Genomic DNA, 17,054 nt, shown 5'->3' with positions numbered 1-17,054 from the left:
AGGACATGGATGTAGGAGAAAAACCTTTCTTAGCTGCTGAATATTACAACAGATCGTCTCTGGTTCTGAACTATTCTTGAGCATTGTAACCCCTAAATTAACACACAGATGTTAAATTTAGATATGCCCTCACCCCCCATACAGGGCTAAAAGGCTATATGACGGGATACCACTAGATTAGTGCCGGGTATGCAGAACCTTTATAGAGATTATGTCTAACTTCCTATGGCTGGTCAATATGCAAATTAGGCACAAATGAATTGCCCAGATTCATTCAGCAAGGAGTCAAAATGCATGAGAAGTAAGTTCACATAGTTGGGGCCCCTTGAAAATATAGGGGAATTCGGGGCAATCAGATGTAACAATGATAGGTCATGCTTTTACTTGTGACTAATATAGTAATGCAAGGATTTTTCTATTATTGCTGTAAATCTACCCGTCTAATAAAGTAAACATTTATAAAAAATAAAATAAACATGTTTTTTTTTCGTTTTTTTCCCTGCATGCCTCAGATCTGGATCCCCGGTATCCACTTATAGGCTTCAAAACAGTTTTTCACCCCCTTGTACCCTCTTCCGTTTCATGCGATCATATTTCTCGGGTACATGTAAAATACTATAAACCTCGCTGTAAAGGAGCACTACACAACAAACATTGGCAGACCCAATGGGGCTCTGCAATCCGAGAGCTATAGGCGTTGGCAATGTTAATGCATTTGTGTATAGCAACAGCCCCAGATCCATACACAAATACATTTCTTACATTGCCAACGCCTATAGCTCCCAGATTGCTGAGGCTTTGCCAAAATGTTCCCATAATGCTCAACCCAATCCTCTTCGAACACTATTGATGGTATCTGTGACAGAGCACCCTGACTATACAACGGTCAGATGATAGTGGTCTAAATTAGGTAGGTCTCTTTATTCTCACTGGCTGGAAGCAAATTCTCCCATGCCTTTTCTCTCAAAGTGTTTTTCCTATTTCTTAAAATATGTTTATAATTGGTACGATAACAGATAGCAACTGGGTCCCTTGGAACTCAAAAAGGGCCTGTTTTAAAGTCGGGGGGGGCCTAATACAAGCACCATCAAACCAACCTTTAGAATGTCTTGATTTCAAGGGTCTAGGGTTGATTAACAGAGCATCAACTTGAGCACAGATTCTCCCTCGTGCATATATGCAAGCACTCTGTAATGAGTGGAAGGCTACACCAACCAGCATGAGGTAAAAGTGAGAAACTATTCCTCTGTTTGGAGCCAAAGTACACACTATGTATATTTTAAAGGAATGATTTCTAGATCGAACACAGAGCTGCACTGCCAAGCCAAACCTCACAAGTATTTGCAATGCAACGGGTCTCGCGTTTGCTCATTTTAGAGCTGATAGCGTTGAAACTCCTAACCCGACTTTTCACCTATCGGCAAAAGTGCATTTATATACGTAACCGAAAAAGTGCAATTAACTATGTAAAGCGCTCAACTTCTGCCAAGCGAGATCGCGCTCGTAAATTAAAGAAAAAGAAGTCCACGAGCCCGATGGAAAACAGCGAGCCTGGCATGTTTTCTGTACTTGGTCGCTGCGCTCAATGAGGCTAGCCACCGGAAAAGGCATGCCGTATGCGTGCCTTCGACTAATGAAAGCAAGCAGATTTTATTAGGTAAGCCCACGAACCAATAAAAAACACTGACGTGATGTTAATAGGCTCCGAGCCCTTTTCTAAACACTAAAGAGTCTCGCTGCGATACGCATGCGCGAGGGCATGCAACACAGGCTCGACCCTAAAAATGGGTCACTTACACGATTTCTGTATGTATTAATATACAAAGGAAAACAATACTCTTCAGGAGTAGTAAATGAGTAAAACACTAACAAAAGAAAGTATCTTCATCATGCATAATGATTTGTGTAGAACTACTGGCCATAAACAATAGAATAATGACTCTTGCAATATTGTGTCACACAACAATGCCAACAGTGACATGGTAGAATTCTCATTTAAATTCAGTGCCGACGAGATATGAGCATCAAAATGCTTCGCTAAAAAGTGAAGCGAATACCCCTATACACATATGCAAGTTTAAAATATGCCAGTAATAAAACAGATTTGATCCATAAAATGCCAGTCAGAATTGCCTTTACACTTGATTATTCTATCACAAACTTTCTTGAGTCACATTCATTATAATTAATGCCCCAGAAAAATATACTCAGTACAATTAATTTCGAAGTGAAATGTGCTGTCAAAGTAAATGGAGAAGAAGAACATTATCACTACAATTATTGTGCCAGAAGATATTTCCAACTCATTAATTAAGGCAGTGTCTATGTCAATCACACATACTATTCCAGACAAAATGTCCATCACATGTATATCGCACAAATTATTATTATTTTTGTATTTATTTGTTTAAACTATTGTGCAAAAGAATGTGTACATCACAATTACTGGGCCATCACAAATATAAGTGCCACACGTATGCTCTTAGTGACAAGGCTAAAGAATATTCACATTGTTGTGTCATTGAATGCATAGCCATAACAAATAATGTGCCACAAAATGTGTCTTTCTAATGTGACAGAAAAACATCCATTACGTTTTTTCCAGTAAACATGCCCATCCATTACAGTTATTGCACCAAGAGTACGGGTCAATCTCGATCGCTTCACCAGAATAATTAACACTACAAAAGAGCTTTTCCCGATGGCCACACCGATTACCGAATTCCAATTGAAGGAGACGCAGACCACACAACGCGTGTGCCTGAAATTAGAACTGTGTGCAGCTGCCAATTCAATCATGTTTGACAATTAGGGGACTGCTAATTTACATGCACATACCACACAGTCAGAAATGCTGAAATGAGGACCATACACTGGGCTACTGTGCCGCATCTTCTGCACTACTGCCCTCTATGGGGCAATGATTATTTAGAGATAATAAAATCCACTGAAATTACTAGAGCCAAGGGACAAGTCAAATGTCTTCAGTTGGGCATGTATACTGCTGTCCTAGAATGAGGAGGTGGCAAGCCAAGGGCTTGGTTGTAGTCGAGTCTAGGACTAAGATGAATTTGCAACATGTTCCCAGACTGCAATTTATACCTGTGCAGAAACTCTAAGAGGGAAAAGGGAGACCCCCACCCCACGCCGTTCTGTTCTTCAGACTTCGATATGCAATGCAGGCCACTTATAAGTCTTTCTCATCAGAACCCAATTCACAATAGTACTCACTCAGGTGATTCCAACTTTAAACTCTAAGCATGTTATCAAGAATATTAACAACCAAAGCGAATGCAGGTCCAGTGACACATATGCAACACAGCGTGCTGGGATAGGGCCCTTGGTTTTTATTTACTTGCAGAGATCAATGGGCTTCCTGATGTACACAGAAAAGGTTAGTATCCCTAAACAGAAGACAGACTGATTCACTTCAAATTTCTGCAATGGACATACTACACCTGATCATTTTTTTAAAGCTTTGGTCCAAGCAGAGGGTCGAGCCCGTACAAGATGTCATCGCCGGATTTAATTTCCTCCATCTGGCCTTGCAGTGAACCCTGTAAACACATTCTGGTCAGAGATTTGTAGGGAACTAACATTAACGGCTTGGGAGAGTGTTAAACGGTTTCTACTGACAACATTACTTCAATACATCGGGGATGTCACAACCTCAGTTTGTAAGTTTGTGGCCTTGGCTTTCTTTAATCAGGCATGATGCAATAATACGTCACTGCTTCCAATTAATTTGGGTCTATGAGGTATGTGAAGCCCTTAAGCCAGTACTTGAGTTGAGACCTTATTTCACGGGCAGGAAGCTCACCTTAAAGTAAGGACATTTACTGATGGCGCAGATGCCTCATTATACACAACTGCTTTATAAGGGATTATTAAGGGGAATGTGTCAACTCAAATATATTCTCCCGAGGCAGAGGTGCAATAGACCACATTCAGTGGAGATTGGATAGTTATTAGATAAAGATTTTGTGAAGTCGTCCCTCTCATACTTGATACAATGATATTCATACTTTATAGGGCATGGGTTGGTGCTGTGATACGGTAAGTGATGTATAAGCTGGCTATGAAGTACATAAGTCATTCCTTATGGACGAAGCGTTAAGTAGTTACCCCTATTTGAATAAACCGAAATAAAAGTTTTTAAAAAAAGAGATAGTGCACCATCAAGAAAGCTAGCAATCAATAGCAGATGGATTCTCAAGGGCTAGGTGTGAGATAGATCACTACAGTAACTATCCAAGCAGGCTCTTTAGACTTAGAATCACATCTTCAGGGCAATCATTAAAGGAGGCAAGCTGCACTTTCTGCACGGTCTTCAATTGTCTCCTGCTTTTCTATTAATATTAAGTACGGTCAACGTTTAAAAGTTAAATCTACCAGGTAACTTGGAGGATGACCATCCAAGTGTGGGAACTGTATCTAGGTTTACACCCCTGGATACCCATTCCATAGTACACCTGTCAATTCTGGAGGCATTTTGAATTGACTATTACCGTTTCAACTTTGATTACCGACTACTTCCTTGCATTGCTGTTCTCCTTCCACTAACTGGGTCAAAGTAATATTTGATGAAGAGCAAACAGAAGGCATGGTAATTTCAATTAACAATATAGTATCCTTTATTTCTTGAAATGGAGAGCGTTAATTTCCTTATCTTCCACTATCTGCCCTGTGAGGGAGTCAGCAAAGTAGTGCAGGGTGCAATGTAGAACGAAAACTTAGATACATTTCAGAAGGGGTTGTTAATGGACAGATGCAAGGTAACGTAAAAAGAACTCCATTTGGGATATATACCTTACCTGTTCAAACTGCTGACACTCACTAGTGTGTCGCAGGAGTAAAAGGGTTACTAGTGGAAACCCTGAAATTGAAACATTTTCCAGCTTTGAAACAATCCTTCACATCTGAACCTCTTCCACCTCATGTAACAGCCAAAACGAAAATCCTAACATTCAGGAAAGCAATCTCTTCTCGTATCATAATCATCTTTCTATTTTTCCCTTCTTCATGAAGTAACAATATTTACATCATCATTCAAATTTATTTCGCCTTTCCTCACAGTTCATCCATATCATTTCAATTGTAAAGTCTCCATTTGTTCAGTGTAAATTATGCTAACTACTTTTAGATGAAACAACCTTATGGAAAATCGTTAAACATAACTCCATATCAGTCAATTAAAAATGACCACTCCGGGAGTTGATCCACGAGATGAAAGAACAACTTCTATGCCTCACAATGTGTATTTAACGAAATGGCCATTCAAATAATACACACCATAAACTGAATAGTTGGAGCAAGTTGTATTAAACAGGCCTAGTGATCTGCCACTTAAAACATATTTCTAATGGCTTGAGTAACTTTTAGCTAATAAGGGAGTATGTTTATGCAAACGTGGAACCTGCTCTTGATAATCCAACATAAGGGTGCTCGTTTTACCAGCTTCTGCAACTGAATGCCCAAGGCGACACTGCGGGGATCTTAACATGTACTCCGATCCACAATCCTACCGCCCTTACATGCCTTTAAAACGGGAGGTAGGACACAGCAGTTCCTTCACTTCCCACCAGGTAACGAGCAGGCAAGTTTACTGGCCTTTTCCTGAAAGTGGCACAACTAGACTTTTCTAAAAATTGGCAGACGTCTAACACCCTTTAAATAAACTAATTTTCATAAATATTAATTTCTGCTTATTTGCATAGTGTGAATAACGTACATTACCGTCAATGGTGCTATTTTGAGGTGGTTCGCCCTATTACAGTCGTAAAGCAACATTTCTTATGTTTTAAAGGCCCACAGCTTTTATATACCCATGCCTATTAAGTGTAGCAATTTTTTTGGGACTAAAGCATTTTGAAGAAATGCCTGAATCACTACGGGGTCTGAGACTGCTCATGAAATTTAACCAATACATATTGTGAAAGAATATAATTCTCTGTGTCTCAATGAGAGATCCACTATCCTTGCTTATTCACCAATCACAAAAGAGCCTCTGTGAGCTGACAATTAACTATGGTCTACTACTGACACCAATTACTGTTGCTTAGCCTTCGCTGTAGGTTGCAAGTGCAAACATTGAAATGATTCGACTCATGCTAGGCATTGTGGTTCATTAAGGCATGCTGCTGCAAGGCCAGGCTAAAGTGCGTGTTTTGGAGGCGACAGCATGCAAGCAGAGAAATGGCAAATAGCACTGTGTCAAACACTGTGAAGGGGCTTTTATTTTATCATATGCAGGCTTTCAAACTCTTATCTTATTCTATTAGAAAGTGTGAAGTTCTAGACATGAGTAGAACTTAGCATCACGTCTGCCTCCCATCTAGGCAGAGATTTGCATTGTTTATACCGTAGTTGCTGCCATGTTAATATGGATCCTAACAGCGGTGGTTAAACTGTCAACATGTGAATTGAAATAAAGCATTCATCATTATAATTATTTTGTCTTATGGGACTTTAGTGTCGCCAAACTTCTAAACATGAATCAAACCGATTAGGTGCCATAAAAACCCTTGTATTCGGACTGTTTGGAGAGGCTTTGCAACAGATCTATCAGGTCAGAGATCATACCACCTACTGCAAACCAGCCCTAGTTGAGGGGTGCTACGGGGCTCCGAGGGTAGCATAGAGAATAGGCCTTCAGCTCAGCACTGCTTACCACAGCCAGACAAGTGTTGGGAAAGAGAATAGCTAAACAGCTAGTTCTTACTAAAGAAAGGTATGTCATGAGATCGATCTTAAGAAACAGTTTAGAAGCTTGCTATTTACTAATTCTGTTAAATTTTAGCCCAGAACTTAGAAGTACGATAAGGATGTTAGGGAGAAAGGAACGTGCCAACCATTCTAGGACTTAATACTGTATTCACTCACTGACCACGTCACGCACGGCTGCATTTATTTTTTCCATTCTGTGTCGTTACTGTTAATACTATATGCACTAGACTTGGGTTTTAGTAAATAAAGTTCTCTCTTGGGTATTTTAGGTGAGTTATTCATTAATGGAGTAGTCTGGAGTTCCACGGTGTCCTCTAACCGATTTAAAAGGGACTAATCATGACCAGAAAACACCAACCGTTGCATATTGCTTACTGGGTTGTACACAGATCGTAGTCCAACCAGATTTCTAATTGGTGTTGGTGCACTGATTTAAGTCCTTGCACTCTGGCTTAGAAATCTGGCCTCTGCAGCTCTGGAGGGGGACTCCAGATTATGACAACTTCTCCTGAGAGCTATCCTGTAATTCCAATTGTCTTCTCCCAGGTTGTGGAGCTGCAGCAAATGTAGTGAGCTCTGCTTTATGTTCTCATCATATGCTAACGCACATTACACTCAAGTTCGGATTGGCAATAAGTAAAACAGACATTTCCTGAGCCCCCTGCCAACCCTACTGTGCATACTGGATAATGATCCACTGGCAACTTATTTGAGGGGGACAAGGGAGGAGGATTCAGAATCCCATTTAACAGCTCCAGTCATATTGTTTCGTTATAGGCAGACCATATATTGATCTACATGAGACAAATTTTGACTGACCTATCAGCGACAGTATACATACAACATATTCCATAAAATATTAGGATTGTATATTAATTGGACTGAGCGGAGTGCCACTGCAACTTCTGACCGCTCAGTTATAGCTGGAGTTAGGGTGTGTTAAAATGTGAGAGGGATCTGAGACCTTTTGTTACTTTGGGATGAACATTTACCCCTCTATGGCCGATATCCTATATCACCGAACTCAAGGTGCGGTCCTCCTGACATTTACATCCAGCGCCCAGGTCAACAGCAGCACTTTGATGCTGTTTACTTGGCTCAGCACTAACACTAAATAAATAATCAGCAAAAAGGCAAGTATTTATCTAAAGGCTAATTAAAGTTAGGGAGTAACTAGGGTGTCCTGCACCCCTTAACGTTTGAAATTCCTTGGAAGACACCCTGAAGGAAAAGTATAACGGTATAATAAGGTCTCTTCTGAATTTTTTTTTTTTTAAGTGTTTTTTTTTAACATGCAGAACTGTTTTCCCTTAGTACATCAGAATGTATCCGTGCATTGAGAAATGTTTTCTTTTTATGTGATAGTTTTCAAACATGAATTTAGAAATATTAATTCTTGGCCCCTCAATCCAACAACAATGTGAATAGTAAACTGAGAGGTAAGTTAGTTGTTAAGTGCACTCTTTAGGAGGCATAGGGTTCTATTATACATAAACAATGTTATAGTTTATTAAATCAAACACAGAAGGTTTTCTACAGCACCTGAATTTCAAGGTACCCACGTGATACTGAAGAGGTGGCGTGAAATAAAAATAAAAAATTGTCTAGGATCACACAAGGTGGCTAAGTGGAGAAGCCAGAAGTAATCCAAAGTTTTTGGTTTCATATTGTGCAATTCAGACACTAGATGTATCTCCTACAGCCACCTTACCTCCAACCCCTAACACCCCCACCACGGCCCCCTGCTGGCATCCATTGAGCCCTCTGTCACATCACAGACCAAACTGTGTGGCCCCCGGGAAAATATCTGTGAGTACCTATGTCCTAGACGGCAATCTTGGAACTGCAGTAAGTTCATAGAATCACAAACTTACATTCTGTATCACATTGCCCTTAATAGATCGGACGCATGATAATAACAAAAATTGTGGTTTTAATCCATCTGTTTCATTATTTTCTTAACCTGCCCCTGCAATTACCTACATAATTTTTCAAAAACATTAGACCGGTTATTAGGAGAACTAATTTTGGGCTCTGGTTAGGCACGGAGTGCCATTAGACACACTTAAAAAGCATGTATAGCACAGAGACTTAGGAGTTCCAGATTTTGAGAAGTATTATCTGACTGCTCAACTCCAATGGACCACTAGGTTGCTGACAGGCTGTCCGCTGATGGAAACCGGTCTGGAGTTAGAACAACTTAGAGATGGAACCCAAAAAACACGGATTTTTTCCCCCAAAGTGAAAGTCCCCGTTACTTGTTCAAGGCTGATTAACACAGCAATAACATGTCGGACGGACAGTGTCAAACTTTTCAAAAAACGAAAATCAAGCAAGGTGCATTCTGGTATTTCTGAGCATATAGTTACAACGTTAAAAGGTAAAACTACACATAGCAGAACACAATGTAAAGATGACTACATTAGCCTATTCTTACAGTGTTAAAGTCAAAAGTATGAGTGAATAATCCATGCAGTTAAAAATAACCCCAAACTTGGCTGAAGGCCTCATACATGACCTGGAACCACTTGACAGAAAGTAAACAAGGACAGATGCATTACTAAAGAGTGCTATTTTTTTGGGTAGATACAGACACAAGGATGATATAAATCGAGGTACTGCAAAAACAGAAGATATTTTTTCAGTGTGTTCATGGGTAAGCTGCCTCAGATAACAGTTCCACAGATGAGTGGATGCCTGAAAGGGAATTCTTGAGAGGAATGAAGTAGAGTGCTGGTGGAAAGACTACTTGAGGTGAATGGGTACGAGTCTAACTTGGAAATATGAGATACAGAAAGGCATTGGAGGTTACGGGAAAATGCCTGAGGGATGTGAAGGACTGAGTATTGGGAACGGGAAAATAATAAATGAGTGATCAAAGAGGAGAGAGCACCTGACTAACATGTAAAGAAGTGTATACGCGAAGTAAATACGGAAGAGACCAACTAAAAGGGAGAGAGCTGATCTAGTTTCCGGGGAACAGAGATGATGTGTGCTGGAGGATCAGAGTGTGTTAAGGTTTATCCAGAGAAATAGGTTTCCAGTGGGAGATGAGATAACCAATGTTAATGCGAAAAATCGAAATATTTAAAAGTGTCTAAGAATGTAGAAGAGAGCCATTTATGATCCCTCTAATTCATTAAGCCAGTGGGTGGGAAAACTTAATCCATTTAAAGGATAGGCTGATTTCTGTAGCATACTGACCTTTGGATTAGTACATTTTTTTAAAATATCCACACCCCGGGACCACTCAAAAGCACGTCTACATGCTTGGGGCTTGAACTCTGTTTTAGGGACCATAGGCTTGTTTGAGCATACTGGCCAAGTAGGGGATATTTCTTTATTTTACTCCGGAGGAATGGATGATTCTTGTCAAAGTATTCCTAAAAATCTGAGATATGGATAAACAACGCAGCATGCTTCCTACACCCCCCCTCCGAGTGTGCTCAGGAAAAAAAAAGCAAAATAGGCAAAGTTTTAAAAAACGTTTAATAATTTATATTGTTCTTTTTAAAAACGAACACATTTCACACAATATTCTTACTTAGGACCAAGTGCTATCCGGCAACTGCCATTTGCTTTTCAACACAAGCAGAAAAGAGCACAGCCGTGAAAAATGTCCCGGTTCTAAGTGACAAGTCCAGATAATTCAAACGCTGGCATTCTGCAACTGGGGTTTTCGTGTAAGAATTATATAGTCAAAACACCAACTGTTGGCCGAAATGTGTGATTCTAGAAATGTCACATCATGTCACTGCTTCTCAGTTAAAATAGCTTACGAAAGAATGGTGAGGGCTTTCAAGAGTAGAAGTGTGTTTTATTCATGTAATTTGTGCTACATTTTCATAACTTTGCCCCATTAGTTAATATGGGTGCTGTTTAATGCTGCTCATTCCCCTCCTGCTCTTCACTCTGCCATCCTGTTCCCCTGTGATGTCTTCTCTCCACAGAAGACGACAATCTTATATCAAAGTGCATTTTTCCAATGTGCACGATTTGTGAATTAACTTTGTATTGTTTGTTAAAAAGTTGTAACAAACTGAGCTTTTTGTTGTTTCGTCCGCTGTAGTGTTACTGAGCTTAACACTCTTGGTGTATGATCTACTATTTAAAAGTGTTTCGCTTACTATGACGTTGTGTTGTTGAGGCTGTTCAATGCTTTCTTTGATAATGGAATAGTGCTAACGTGTAATGTTATTACATGAATTTCTCTTATTTGTCGAAAGAAATGTTACATGGGATCTCGCCATGGTGTCACTGGTTTGCTAAATTCCAAAGTGAAAAATTATGTACAAGAACCCTATGGGGATGAGCCAAACGGATTAGATGACTATCCTGTTATACTGGGGATGCCGTCTGTTCCTCTTATGATTTTGATGTCCACTTGGATTTGGAATAATTCGGATTTTTGACTATGTATTTGGGAATCCAGGGCATACATTTTGCATCTGATCTAGAACCCAGTTAATGAGTAGTCAGCTATTTATTTGCTACTCTGCTAATCTTATGTATGGTTAATGCTGAGGAGGTTCACTTAACGCAAGATCAATCCATCAGAAGTGGAACCGCCAGAAGTAGTATTTGGGCAATGTGTATTTCTAGGGTTACCTTGGATTTAGGGTTCGGAGTTCCGCTTCCACAAAAGACTCATCTAACCACCATTTTCTTCTACATAAATGGGGTTGAGGACCTACACACGACCAGTATCACAAACCTGTGACATCAATTTTTTTAATATGACAGCAAGCTCTATTTTGGATGTTAACTGAGCATTTAGTTGTTTTTTGCTGATTGGGACATGGAAAGCGAACTCCGCCCTTCAACAGATTACACAAAAGGAAGTGGGCTATCTACAAACTTTAGCAAATTGCTCCCAAACTTCAGAATCTTTTTACAAAACAAAAACACTGAGACGTACATTGCATTTAAAATACACACTTTACAGAATGAGTCGTTAATACAGCAGATTATTTTATTGTAATACTAAAATCATAGTAATGAAGTAGTTTTGCAATTTGGATAATAAGCCACAAAACTGAAACCTAAGCAACAACATTCCAGAATGAACCTGTCAAATCTGTCTAGCTTATTTCTCCTTTCATATTCTGAGATTGCAAGATTTTCGTGATTTTATTTTACAGGAAATTCTCAGTAATAACCTACAATAATGAAACCATTTAGAAGGGGTGGATGAAAAAATACAAGGAAGTGAAATGCAGTAGTACGGACATTATGGAAATGACTGATCACGTAAAATTACATTTCTCATCTGCTTGTATTGAGTTCTTTTTTTTTTTTTAGGAAATCATCCTGTAAATGCACTAGTTAACCACAATTTTCATGACTAAGAAACCATCCCCCATTACCACCACCAATGTACTAGCTGTCAGTACAACTATGATCCTCCAAACAATCCCTTCCCTCTAAACACAGGTTCTTAACTTTAATTGGAAGACCGCTGGGTGTCTGACACCTACTCAGTGGGTCCACAACTGTTTATTCATCTGCTAATATAATTTATTTCATAAAGTACATACAAAACAAAAAGAACTGAAAGTTTTAAAATACTCTGAATTTGACATCAGAACCCAAACTTCAAGTTGGGATTCTTATCTTGATTTGTGGGAGAAGTACAAGTACAGCGCACTGAATATAATATAAACTAATGGCATCACTTGAAGCAGGCCTGGTAGGAGCAAAAAAGTTAAAATGATAAGTAAGAGCCTAAATTATCACTTCATCTTTTAACAGAAGCTACATTTTAAAATTCTCCAAACTTACTATTAAAAATTTGATTTGTTAATGTTGGCTTGTGATGTGTATTTTTTTGAGGTATACTCTACTGTATTTTTAGGAGCGAGCGCAAAGTGCTCCGTCCCGTGTTGTAATCTCTCTTCGGGCTTCAAACCACTCCCACGTTACGTCAGTCTCTCATTGATTTGTGGGCTGCCTTTTAAAATCTGCTTGCTTTCATTAGTGAAAGGCATGCATATGTCATGCCTTTTCCGGTGTTTAGCCCTCCTCGAGCGCAGCGACCAAGTACTGAAAACATACGAGGCTCAATGTTTTCCATCCAGTTTCTGGACTACTTTTTCTCTCTTTTTTCGCGGCGCGATCTCACTGGGCATAAGTCAAGCGCTTTGCATGACATCGATCCTGTCAACAACAAAAACAATGAGAGGGCCCTCCTAAATCGATCACCAAGGGCACAGGGCACCGTGAACAAGGAAAAGCGAAAATCCCCAATCCTTGAAATCTGCAATAATCAATCAATTCAACCTTCGCTACACTCATAAAACCTTAAATACACATCAGACACCCACATCCACTCCATACTGCAGTGATGAATCTCCAACAAAAGAATCAGTACAAATAGTAATTTAATAAATAAAATAAGATCATACCCCGTTCGTATAATCAATCCATAAAATCCCCATCTGTCTACAACATATGAATACAAAAATATTAAATAAAAATACCACCCAACATCAAAAACACCACATATAAGAAAAACAAAAGAGCATCAGTAATCATCTGATGTCTTGAAGATGTCCAAAATTTGGTATGTTCAGGCCAATCAATCTCTACACACACAGGTCCCTGTTTGAATTTAGGCCCGTTCCAATAGGTCCAGCAATCCAATGGAGATTCATTGAAGGTTGAATTGATTGATTCTTGCAGATTTGGGGTATTTTCGCTTTTCCTTGACATCAATCCGGTTACATAGGTTATTGCACTTTTGCCAGTTACATGGAAAATTGCACTTTTGCCAATAGGTTTCATTGCGAATTAACTTTTATTTCACTTTGTGTGTCTGCTTTGCGCGGATGGCGACAGCCAGCTTGCCTATGTGAAACTTTTACTTTTTAGTTTATGGCAAGAAAAGTCCAGTTAGTTATGTGAAACTCTCTTACTTTTCATTTTCAATTTATGTGACAAGAAAAGTCCGGTTAGGAGTTTACAGTGCTAATTGCTCTAGCTCGAGCAAGCGCGAGACCCATTGCATTGCAAATGCCTGTTGTATATTGTTTTGAAGTTTAAATAGTAAAACTTGTTTAGGTATGGGGACCCTGGCCCCCAGTATTGATGCAGTGGGTGTCTACAGAAGTCAGTGTTCAGAAAAACTCTTAAAAATTATTGCGATAGGAAGTTGAAATAGGGCTAGCACTTCCAAGTTTGAGAAGAGGACAAACACTGCAAATAACATTTAGGGTTAAAAATGGTGCCATGTGAAGAGAGTTGGGTGTATAGGGATCTTAACATGGCTCGCTGGCCTCGTGTGGTGCTTGTCAAGTGGTCATGTATCTTGGCAAGGCCAGCCTTTAGCTTGGGCAAGTTGGACCCAGGAAGCCAATATTCTTAGGGTTGTATGGAGCTGGATGCATTAAAAGGTTATAACAGCAGCGCTATTTTCAACTTGTTCCAGCCGTGTCCTTTCCTGCACGTTTCTGTCTCATTTGCCTTTTTAAAGTGGTTTTAGTCCTTCAATATCATATCACGGGTGATGTTTTAACATCGGTTTAGACCCCTTCCTTTCCGTCCCTTCACCATCTCTCCCCTGCTGACACACACCAACAAAACCTCATCCACATGAGGAAGATAAGCTGGTGATTTAGGTGAGCTGGGGAAGGTCTGATGAAGGGTTGAGCTCAAGGGCCAGTCGCTCCTCATCCAGCTACTGACCAGTGAACACAAAAGGGACCTCTGCTGCCTCACTTAATTCACTACCGCGAGGGCTCCAAAATTCTCTCCGCCCATGCCCAGGAGCGCTACCTTAGCAAAGGCAGGCTCCGTATCCTGGATATATCTGGTAGACTATAATATCAATTTAGTAATTAACCCTTTTAAGGGCGTGATGTGTCAAATCGCCTGCTGCTTTGCTCTTGGCTATTAAAGTCTGGATATAAAAAAAAAGTTACATTAATTTAAGAATTCTTTCAACAAAATCTTCGCCCACACATGCCTGCGATGTGCGATCCCCAACCTCCATTTCCGTACTGGCAATGACCGTTCCCTCAAGAATGGTCTTCACCTGTATATCCCCCCTTTGGCCATGTTATGTAGCCACTCTGGTCACTCGGTTACACTTTTCTGCCTGACCTCTGACACCGCCCCAGTTATACTATGTAAAAAGTGGCAAATTGTAAAAGTGGGCTACTTTTTGCGTGTCTGAACCGATTTTAGTCCAAATCTAAACCCTAAATCACTTTGTAAAAGCGTGTTCACTGCTTTTCCATGGTACGTTTGATTGCTGTACGACTTGGATACATTATTTTTAATGCTGTAGCAACGTGGCGATTTTATGAGGGGTGCTTTAAAAAGGGTCTGTTCTAAAGTTATGTTTACCCCAGTTGAGGTTTGTCTGTAGCTGAGCTTCTTTTATTAGAGCAGTAGATAAGGACAACCTTCACTTCTTATGCCTCGCTCCAGAAAGCACACACACACAGATAATTTGAGCGAGCGTTTCTTCGAAAGTGAGTTGATGACCTTGCAAAAGCACTTCAGGGACAACACACTATTTCTAATCTTGACCATTACGCTGCTCAAAAATATATAAATGTCACACGTTTGTCTACTGAAAAAAGGAAATGCGGTTCATAAACCGAAAACTCGTGAGGCTATGTTTGCTACTTTAGTGAGTCGGATCCTTTATTATGCACACCATCTAAGGATAGTGTATCTTAATGTCACACTTTCTGGATCCCACTGTCTTTTTATACCCGGGCCAGCGGCAACAGTCCCTATGACACGCCACGTTGTCCTCCTAAATTCTCTCGGAATACTCCTCGTTCATTCAACCTACGCCTCGTTCTTGAGAATACCTGCGTATCTATCATCCACCCACATTATAAACAATAATCAGGGAACCGTTACCCCTACAAAGTGTAAATCCTAAAACCACGCCGGCGGCTCTCTCCTCATCAGTACACACATTCGGCATACTCAGATTATCCCTTCCGTAATGTTTATACTTCATATAAACCTACGATATCCCCATCCTACCGTCCCAGGTCACCCGAAACCTCAGAAACATTATCCAATAGGAACCACCAGTTAATACTAACAGGACCAGGGTGCGCCCCTCTCCCTCCCCTTCAAAACAGGGCCGCGTCCTTTGGCGCTTGTGTCACCATGCCTGCTGACTGCTCACCCAGCTTCACGGCGGTGTCCCCCAAGCACCGATCCCATTTCTTCCCAAGCTCGTTTTCCGCCATCTGCCCAACGCCGGTCCTTCCACCAAATTCTCGCGAGCCTATCGGCTCCCCTACCACGCGGCAAGAGACATCGCGAGACTTGCTCGTCCGCTATTAACAAGTAGGTTCCAAGGTTATCCTGAGATGCAGCCGGCAGTCTTGCGTTTCAAGCCTCGATCTCACTTTTTCCAAATGTATTCTACTAAAATTTGAGATTTGTGGTCCGAAAAAAGAGTAGAGTTGTCGGATAAGCACTTATTCGAACTTGCAAGACGGTTTCGAAGCTGAACAACTGAGTGCCGGAGAGTGCTTTGGAAACACTGGTCACTGGACAGTTTCGTTGCGATAGTGGCAGAGTCAGCACTGGTAATAAAAGCAACCAGTATGCGAGATGGTTTGACTTACAAGGGCAGGACTTTTGGGAGCGCAGTAAAGAATAGTATCGCATAACTGCCTTGTGCTTTGATTGCTTAAGTGTGACATTTTCCTCCTTTCAGCATGTGTATCAATTCATCTTTTGTAGAGGGCAAGACTGTAACTCCTAGGGGTATGTTTATGTGGGCGCTGAGGTTGCTGCTTCTGCGTCGAACAGGCAGGTCTTGAGTTGCTTTCTGAAGACTGCCATGGAGGGTGCCATCTGGGGGTGGAGGGGGAGATCATTCCAGGGTTTGGCAGCGAGGTAGGAGAATGCGCGGCCCCTGCTGTGGGTGCAATGAAGGCAGGGGATAAGAGCGAGGGCGAGTGAAGTGGAGCGCTAGTGTCTTGAAGGAAGATAGAAGTTCAGCCTGTGGTTGATGTGGGATGGTCCAAGTTTGTAGAGGGCTTTGTACGCGTGTGTGAGAGTCTGGAACTGGCATCTTTAATGGACAGGTAGGCAGTGGAGTTTGCTGAGGTGGGGAGTGATGTAGGTCCAGGATGAATCTGGCTGCTACGTTCTGTATTGTCTACAGTCTTCTGAGGAGCTGGGAGGAGATACCATTCTATAGTGCGTTGCCGTAGTCGAATCGGCCGGTGACGAGAGATTGTGCGACTCTCTTTCTGGTGTTTACTGGCATCCATCTGAATATCTTGTGGAGCATGTGGAGGGTGTAAAAACAGGAGGAGGCAACTGTGTTAACTTGTTTCATGGTCAGT

The 17,054-nt window shown here is 40.8% G+C and overlaps 1 protein-coding gene across 2 annotated transcripts in view; it reads right to left on the bottom strand.

Moving 5' to 3' along the window:
- The window catches only part of MICOS10 (mitochondrial contact site and cristae organizing system subunit 10), a 106,875-nt gene extending 90,843 nt beyond the window's left edge, over positions 1–16,032 (bottom strand). Inside the window, exon 1 of one of the 2 annotated variants that reach the window (XM_069240159.1) lies at positions 15,878–16,032. In XM_069240159.1, coding sequence (XP_069096260.1) covers positions 15,878–15,941 — 64 coding nt within the window. In that variant the 5' untranslated portion in view covers positions 15,942–16,032. The remainder of the gene's footprint in view (positions 1–15,877) is intronic. The other variant, XM_069240160.1, reaches the window with a different exon arrangement.
- Positions 16,033–17,054: the final 1,022 nt, after the last annotated feature.

This window comes from Pleurodeles waltl, chromosome 6 (genome assembly GCF_031143425.1).
Source record: "Pleurodeles waltl isolate 20211129_DDA chromosome 6, aPleWal1.hap1.20221129, whole genome shotgun sequence".
Taxonomy (NCBI): domain Eukaryota; kingdom Metazoa; phylum Chordata; class Amphibia; order Caudata; family Salamandridae; genus Pleurodeles; species Pleurodeles waltl.
Note: the sequence above shows the minus strand (reverse complement) of the source record. Positions and strands in the feature narration are given on the sequence as shown.